The sequence below is a fragment of the Maniola hyperantus genome, chromosome 25 (genome assembly GCF_902806685.2).
Source record: "Maniola hyperantus chromosome 25, iAphHyp1.2, whole genome shotgun sequence".
In the NCBI taxonomy this organism is placed as follows: domain Eukaryota; kingdom Metazoa; phylum Arthropoda; class Insecta; order Lepidoptera; family Nymphalidae; genus Maniola; species Maniola hyperantus.
The window spans coordinates 4,865,881-4,874,351 of record NC_048560.1 but is presented as its reverse complement, the minus strand read 5'-3'; the positions used below and the strand labels follow the sequence as shown (position 1 = coordinate 4,874,351).

The following is an 8,471-nucleotide window of genomic DNA, read 5'->3' as shown; positions in this document are numbered from 1 at the left end:
AGCGACGAGCCGCGCCGCGCCGAATCCAATCGACCGCGCGAATTGCTCGACAGGCGAATTTCTTCGCGCCGGTGCGATTCGTTTCGATTCGGCGCACCTCAGTCGACGCGGAGAAACGAATGCGCGCCAAGGTATTTATTTCTATAGGTCGGTTTTGTTTTCAAATCTTTTTGTTTAAAAAAAAATAATGAAGAATAGTCCAAGTCAGTCTAGCAAAACTTGAAATTTTTCATAGGATAAACTAAAATATTAACAAAAATTTACAGGATCCCTTTTCAAATCTGGATATAAATGATGAAATTCACCATAATTATTTCTTTTCATTTTAATGTCGTGTACCCAGCATTTAGGAACACGCAGTTTCTGAAATAAAAACATCTCTTCATCCGAGCTGTCCTGACGCAAAAACTCTTCGAGAGATGGACGCACTCGGAATAAACTCGATTCGATTCGGCGCGTTTCTGCTGTAGTCGACGCCAGGGAGTTGAAAACCGTAGTGACTAGTGATGAGCTAGTGATTATATTATACTCTTTGCATTATTATACTCTTTGGCAAGTGCCAAGAAATCTGTGGTTGTGATTCAATTTCCTGAATCCTAATTTTTCAAAGGAAAGCGTAGGCCTTAAAGGACTGCTATCCAGGGCCGTAAAATAAACTAAAAAAAAAAAAAAAAAAGGAAAGCGTTTTTTATTTTGTATTTCTATGAGATGAGGAAATCAAAAAACTAATTTTAAATGGAAGTTGCATAAGAAAACTATCAAAATGATGATCACAATACACGGATTACCACCACCTGTAAGTTCAATCTCATACGAAATCAGGGTTACAATTTTGTTAGGGTTACACATTTGGTTTTTACATTTTGTTTGATTTACAGACGAAGTATTCGGATTTGAAGGTGTTGATAAAGCAGAAATGTAATATAACAGATTTTATTTTGGATTCCTTGGTGAACGACGGCGCGGACGGTGCTAAGAAAGTGCGTGTTGGCTTGGCTGATGATAGCGAAGGTGCTCATTTGATAAAGTGTTTGGACGGTTATCGATTATCTGGATACGCCTTACGGCTTGTTCCCGTTGCAAAATCATCTGTAAGTAATTTTTAAATTGTCTAATATAAACTTATTCTAGACTAGCTGATGCCCGCGGCTTCGCCCGCGTGGATTTAGGTTTTTTGAAATCCCGTGGGAACTTGATTATCCAGGACAAAAGTAGCCTATCCCATCCCCGGGATGCAAGGTAACTCAGTACCAAATTTCTTAAAAACATTTAAACGCATGATTCTTTAAAAATCCTGTGGGATCACCACGATTTAGGAACGGCTTACAGCATCAGGGCTCAGGAGTTAGGTCCTTGAGTTCAAAAATATTTACTTGGTACCTCCAATATCAATTTATAAGCGACAGTTTCAAAATCCCATCTGTTTTAGTGGTCAGTTTCCGTACAGCATCAGGATTGAGGAGTTGGAATCCAGTTTTTTTATGGGACAATGTCGTAAAGTTTTTCTATCGTAAAGTGGGTCACCTAATGTTAAGTGATTACCGCCGCCCATGAACATTTGCAGCACCAGAGGAACTGCCGATGCGTTGCCGCCCTTTTAGGAATTTGTTGGTCCGCCCCTTGAGTAACCCCATGTTGTAATCTAGTGGGAACACCACCGATGGGAGTCATTTGTTACCTAATTATACAGTACAGTATGGTATAATAATATTGTAAATTGATCACTTGAAAAGAGCAACTGCCGAGTTTCTAGCTGGTTCTTCTCGGTAGAAACTTCATTCCGAACCAGTGGTAAATTAAACTAGTTGACCATTCAAAAGCACTTGTAAAAGTTTACTTGAATAAAAATATATTCTATTCTATTCTATTGTTTTTAGCAAGTGAACCCTCCTCAACAGAACACCTACAACGACACGCATGACAACTACCAGCAAAGGAATGACTACCACCAACCGAGCCAAATGCCAGATAGAGGTAGACAGGTTGAAGCGCCTCGTGAAACTCCATGGGTCAACCAGTCCAGCAACCAGTGGCAAGCCCACCAACCCACACAGACACCAGCTCAGAACGCGTATAATTACCAGCAGCAACAACCAAGCTATAGACAAAATGTAAGTACTCAATTTATCTTTTTTTTTAAAGGACAACAGGTTACAAATAAAAAACATAAAACTGCACAAAAAGAAAGAAATACTTGTAAATGCTATTTACTCATTTATCTTCAGAGAAAATCCATTGGAGGACCAAGGTCACTAACATCAGAGCCCCTCTCAGTTAGTACAGTGCAGGGGGTTAACTCTGTACCAAATTTCATCAAAATGGGTTAAACAGTTGGGCAGTGAAAAGCTAGCAAACAAACAGACACTTTCTCATTTATAATATCCGGATAAGTTTATGGAAGTATGGGTTATTATCATCAGGTGAACCAGCCAGTGAAGCCTCAGTACGAGCAGCGAGAAGTGATGCAACCTAGCCACAGAGTACAGCAGAACCAGAGCTACGGTCACAACTATTCACAAAAGAGCAACCTGATCAGTTTGGGAGTGAGTATTATTGGTGAACTCAAAAGTCACGGACCTAATCAAGACAATGTGTGGAATGAGGGTACCGAACGGGCGTGGGCCGACTTATGCTAATCAACTGCCTAAGCTTGGCGATCGGGGGCGTCCAGCTATTAGGTGTCTATAGGTGGTGTTCTATGGCTACAATGCATTGTTGCAACAAGAATACCATAAATTCAGGCAATCACAACAATACGGTATTTGACAACTAGTCAAATCAGTAACTTTTTAAATTTAAATTTAAATCCACTTAGTATGCGATATTCTCAATTCAATTCCCAATTATTGGCTTTTAGGTGTGCCAGCTGGGCACAGAGTGTTTCGCCAGTGTCACGTTTATGGATGCGATATTCTATGATATACTGGAATGTGACGTTACGTCATAATGACGTACTTTTTTAGTTAAATCGATAATTTAAAATGGTTATTACACTTAAAACTAACAAAGGACGTGGATTTTACGTATTTTGGAAGACCCTCTATTTCATAATCACTGAGAAATAATTTATTTTTGATGTAGTTAAATACTCGATTGCGATTGTAATAAGAATTGATGAAGGGTTTCCAGAGTCGACTTACAGTACTCAGTAGTAGGCCTACGATGGGTTATATATAATGTCTGTCCCGGCTTTACTCACGTGTTTAGTCGACGTTAACCCGACTAGTTTCGAACCCATCCGGGGTCCTTTTTCAAGGGAGTCCGCGGTTGTGACTAAACGCTATAACTACGATGGGTTGATACGATATCATCATCATCATGATCAACCCGTCACCGGCTCACTACAGAGCGTGGGTCTCCTCTCAGAGTGAGAAGGGTTTTTGGCCATAGTCTACGACGCTGGCCAAGTGCGGATTGGTAGACTTCACACACCTTTGAGAACATTATGGAGAACTCTCAGGCATGCAGGTTTCCTTACGATGTTTTCCTTCACCGTTAAAGCAAATGATATTTAATTAATTAAAAAGCACATAACTCCGAAAAGTTAGAGGTGCGAACCCCCGAGCTCCGATTAGAAGGCCGTCCTAACCACTAGGCTATCACAGCTTATGTATGATATGATGACGATATAAGTTGAAATGTTTGTACGTTTTGTTTCTGCAGCCTCAAAGGAATATGCAGTCAAGTGCATTGCCCGAACCGACCTCTAGACCAACACAAGATGGCCGCTACCCTCCACAGCAGAGCTATGACATGGCTGACAAACCGGTACGTACTTGTATTCAACTGCCTCAACGATCTAGTCTAGTAGGCATGGTCTACTGGTTGCACATTGGTACTGATTCTGAACACAACCAAATTTTTCGAGTGTTCGCATCCTCTTCTTACTAATGTGATATGAAAAGGACAGACGCAATTTGACAGTTTTAAATTAAATTTTAGATGGTAAAACCCGTGATTTTAGCGCACAGTCGCGAACCTACTGTTTAAATATGTAGCGTGCACTAAAATTTAGAGTCTTTAAATGTAAAGTTCATATTCTGTCCCTTTTTAGCATTGTTAAAAAGAAAAGGATGCAGATACTCTAAATTAGAATAAGAATTTGTTTATTAATCACTTGTTACACAATCAATTAATTTACAAAACCACTATAATAATTAATAATAGATAGAGATAGAGAATAATAGAATTTAGTTTAGAGAAAGACAACGGAATCGGTGCCAATATTGTCCTACATGAGTAGCTATAATACGGGGATTCCAGGCCACATCCTGTGCAGGGTAAAATGAGCTTTGTGTGTGTGTGTGTTGTTAGAGTTGAATTTAGGTTGTGGAATGTGTGAAATGGGACGATTTCGTGATATTGTCCATTAGTGGCGTGAGCTCTCCTCTGGTGTGTGTTTGTATGGTGTGGGGGGTCAGATGGTCTGGTGGCATTCTGACGTCACGCAGGCGTCGGGTTGTAAATCTGTAAGGCGGTTCTTGTATTCCAGACCACTGACGTCACGCAGCGATGCGCTTGCGTGGGCAGCGCCGCGCCGCGTCACTACTGAGCATGTTGGTGTCTTACACGTGTTTTAGCCACGTGCGGTGCACCTCCACGTGTTATGTCTACATGTGTGTGTGGGAATATATATAAGGGAGTTTTGCGAGTGTAATATGCATTTTTCTGCAGCCGTGAGTGTGCGTGCTGGTTATAATGTTGTTCCCTAGTTTGTTGCCATGGATGGTATTTTTTTATTTGCAACATGACAATGACCCCACGTTGGTATTGAGAAATGTTACACAATCCTTGATTAATAAGGACTTGGGATATTTGTGTGTCCAACAGTTGAAAAATCTAAGAGCAGTTCAGCTGTATGATCGTCATAATGAAAAGCCGATTAAATCGTGGGCAATGAAGTTTTTTTTTTAAACAAGCTGACCTCAGAGATGATAAGACATATCATTCGTATTATGTGACTGTGACGAGTGCGGATATGAAAAAGTCCCAATTCCATTTACGTTTATGTAGTGATAGTGGTAAATTGTTATTATACAAATTGGAAATCATAAGATTTAAATAAATAAAATTTGATTTGATTGATACCCCTTTAGACCCCGCGGAATCTACCTTCAAGTGCAGTGCGCGAAGGTCCAGAAGTGGGCTCCAGGCCCACGCAAGGTGGCCGCTACCCGCCACAGCAGGACTATAACATGCCCAACAAACCGGTACGTACTCATATTCAGGCCTATATCATTTGTTTGGTGCAATTTAACATAATATAGCAGTTATGTAGCAAATCAAAGTTCCTCGCGAAATTTTTCTTTACCATTATCACTTCTCAGCAGTCAGTACCCTTATTATAAGTAAGTACCCTTATTATCAGTGTGTTTGTTTGTTGGTTTGTCCTTTAATCATGTCGCAGCAGAGCAACGGATCGATGTGATTTTTTGCATGGGTATAAATAAAGACCTGGAGAGTGATATAGGCTACTTTGTATCCTGGAAAATCAAAGAATTCCCACGGGATTTTTTTAAAACCTAAATCCACGCGGACGAAGTCGCGGGCATCATCTAGTATCACAATAATTGTGAAGTATATGGTAACTAGCTTGGACTTAGGTTTTAAAAATCCCGTGGGAACTCTTTGATTTTTCTTTGGCTCGTGGTGTATAAAACGCGCTTGTAATATCCGTTTAGGCCCCGCGGAACATACCGTCAAGTGCAGTGCGCGAAGGTCCAGAAGTGGGCTCCAGGCCCACACAAGGTGGCCGCTACCCGCCACAGCAGGACTATGACATGCCCAACAAACCGGTAGGTGCCACATATCATTATTATCCTAATATATATAGTTCTAAATAATATCTGTCCCGGCTTTACTCACGTGTTTAGTCGACGTTAGCCCGACTAGTTTCGAACCCATCCGGGGTCCTTTTTCAAGGAAGTCCGTTCGCGCACGCGCCGCGGTTTCGACTGCGGGCCGCGCGTGCCGCTGCCCGTAGAGCCCGTTGTGAGGGTGGCTGCAGCTGCCGATCGTCTCCCGACAGTTCTTGCTGATCTTCATCACTGGAACCGTCACCGAAATCCAGGCACGCGGAGCTAATGGTGTCCTGTCCGACGACTACGACGACACGACAGCCGGGACAGATTTTATTTAGAATGGAAATCACTCACGGTAGTTTAAACGCTAATATATATAGTTCTTGCATTCCTCGAAGGCCACTGACTTATGCTTGCGTTTAAGTCGTATCGGTATACGTAAGATACACTAAATGTGTGCGTTTGCGAGCGCTTGCTCGCGACTGATTGGTCCGACATGTACGCACACTTACACAATGACCATGTTAACGACTTTACCACAACTAAAGTTCACTAGCCTTCGTGAATTGCAAGAACTTTAGAAGAAAAAGGTGACTTACTGACTGACTGATCTATTAACACACAGCTCAAACTACTAGACGGATCGAGCTGAATGGAGCACTCTTCAGGCATGCAGGTTTTCTTTCCTTCACTGTGCAAGTGATATTTAATTACTTAAAACGCACATAACTCCGAAAAGTTAGAGGTGCGTGCCCGGGATTGAACCCCCGACCTCCGATTAGGAGACGGAAGTCCTAACCACTAGGCTATCATAGCTTCGCACGTTCGCATTAATAATATTGGTATATAGTCGACGCATTTTAAACTGAGTCGTCGAGTTATCTGTCTGTTTCGCTCGCACTTACCTACGACCTGTAAGTGCAAGCGAAACAGACATAACTCGACGACTCAGTTTAAAATGCGTCGACTACGCGATGAGTTGAAATGGCAATGGGAGAGGTAACGCCCCGCACACCCGCTCAGCCTTCACGCTAACCCGGTGCGGGCGAGTGCGGCTGTGCGGGGCACCCCCCCGCCTCATACCCCGAATGCCATCTCAACCCTTTGCGGACTATATGTATTTGTTTCTTCCGTTACAGATCACAATAATGAAGGACAACTTCCAAGGGCCGACGCAGTACAGCCTTGGCCACGGGCCGGCCGCGGCGCCCTACCAGCAACCCGCTCAGCCATCGGTCTGGGCCTCGCAGGTAAACATGTTTAGTATTTCAGCACCACTAAACTTTGTAATTGTATCATACTTGATGACGTCCGCGTGGATTTAGGCTAAAAATCCCGTGGGAACATTTTGATTTTCCAGGATAAAAAGTAGCATATATCTTTCCCCGGATTCTCAAGCTATTTCAGTATCAAATTTCGTCAAAATCGATTTAACGGATGAGCCGTGAAAAGCTAGCCATACAGACAGACAGACACACACTTGCTTTAATAGTGAAGGAAAACATCGTGAGGAAACCTGCATTCCTGAGTTCACCAGAGAGAGTTTTGTTCTTAAAAGGTGTGTAAAGTCTGCCAATCCGCACTGGACCAGCGTGGCAGAAGATCCTTCTCATTCTGAGAGGAGACCCGTGTTCAGTAGTGTGCTGGCGATAGGTTGATGATGATGATGACTGTTGCACCCGCATCTTAATACTTTTGTCCACAGCACCAACCAAAACCATTTGAAAAGCTAATACCACCTTATGAAAAGAAACCCTATGAAGATAGAAAGTATGCACCAATCGCACCAACAAAGCCAATAGAAGACCTCTCAAAGCCCGACCCATTCAAAGGCTATGATAAACCCCGCGAATTCTCCCCGAGAAGGCAAGAAAGGGGGTACCGAAGGGACATGTCACCAGAAAGGCCACCACCTCCTGGCGTACAGATTCCGCATCCTGGGCGAATTTCACCAGGGAGAAGAGTTTCACCAGGTAGAAGAGTTTCACCGGGACGAAGAATTTCACCAGAAAGACAAGTTTACATGGATAGAAGATCGCCTGGACGTAGAGTTTCGCCGCAAGGAAGGCCAGTTTATCCAGAAAACCGTAGGGTTTCGCCCGGCCGCAGGGCTTCGCCCGGACGTATACTTGCGACTGAGAGGAGAATTTCCCCATCTGGTCGTCATATTCAAGGTATTGCTGCATTTTTTTCGTTTTAGGTGTCTGTATCTCCAGAAAAACCGGCCAAGTGCGAGTCAGGCTTGCGCACTGAGGGTTCCGTACTACAATCGTATTTTTTCGACATTTTGCACGATAATTCAAAAATTATGATGCATAAAAATAAGTAAAAATCTGTTTTAGAATGTACAGGTGAAGACCTTTCATATGATACTTATTTCAAAAAATGAAAATACTAATTATTAGTTCATGACCACAATTTAATTTTTTTTGTGTGATGTAACCACAAATTCACAGTTTTCAGATTTTTCTCCGAATGACTGCTATAAGACCTACCTACCTGCCAAATTTCATGATTCTAGGTCAACGGGAAGCAGGTAGGTAGGTTTCTTGACAGACCGACAGACAGACAACAAAGTGATCCTGTAAGGGTTCCGTTTTTCCTTTTGAGGTACGGAACCCTAAAAAAATCGCGCTTTCTCGCACACATTTGAGTACCTCAGTGGACTTC

The 8,471-nt window shown here is 42.5% G+C and overlaps 1 protein-coding gene across 2 annotated transcripts in view; it reads left to right on the top strand.

The window, feature by feature from the left end:
* The first annotated feature begins 573 nt into the window (after positions 1-573).
* LOC117993987 (microtubule-associated protein futsch-like) overlaps positions 574-8,471 on the top strand; it is a 28,125-nt gene continuing 20,227 nt past the window's right edge. Inside the window, exons 1-9 of one of the 2 annotated variants that reach the window (XM_069507077.1) lie at positions 574-796; positions 879-1,091; positions 1,878-2,111; positions 2,421-2,543; positions 3,664-3,768; positions 5,097-5,210; positions 5,682-5,795; positions 6,941-7,051; positions 7,507-7,975. In XM_069507077.1, the coding sequence (XP_069363178.1) occupies positions 764-796; positions 879-1,091; positions 1,878-2,111; positions 2,421-2,543; positions 3,664-3,768; positions 5,097-5,210; positions 5,682-5,795; positions 6,941-7,051; positions 7,507-7,975 (1,516 nt within the window). In that variant the 5' untranslated portion in view covers positions 574-763. The remainder of the gene's footprint in view (positions 797-878; positions 1,092-1,877; positions 2,112-2,420; positions 2,544-3,663; positions 3,769-5,096; positions 5,211-5,681; positions 5,796-6,940; positions 7,052-7,506; positions 7,976-8,471) is intronic. The other variant, XM_069507076.1, reaches the window with a different exon arrangement.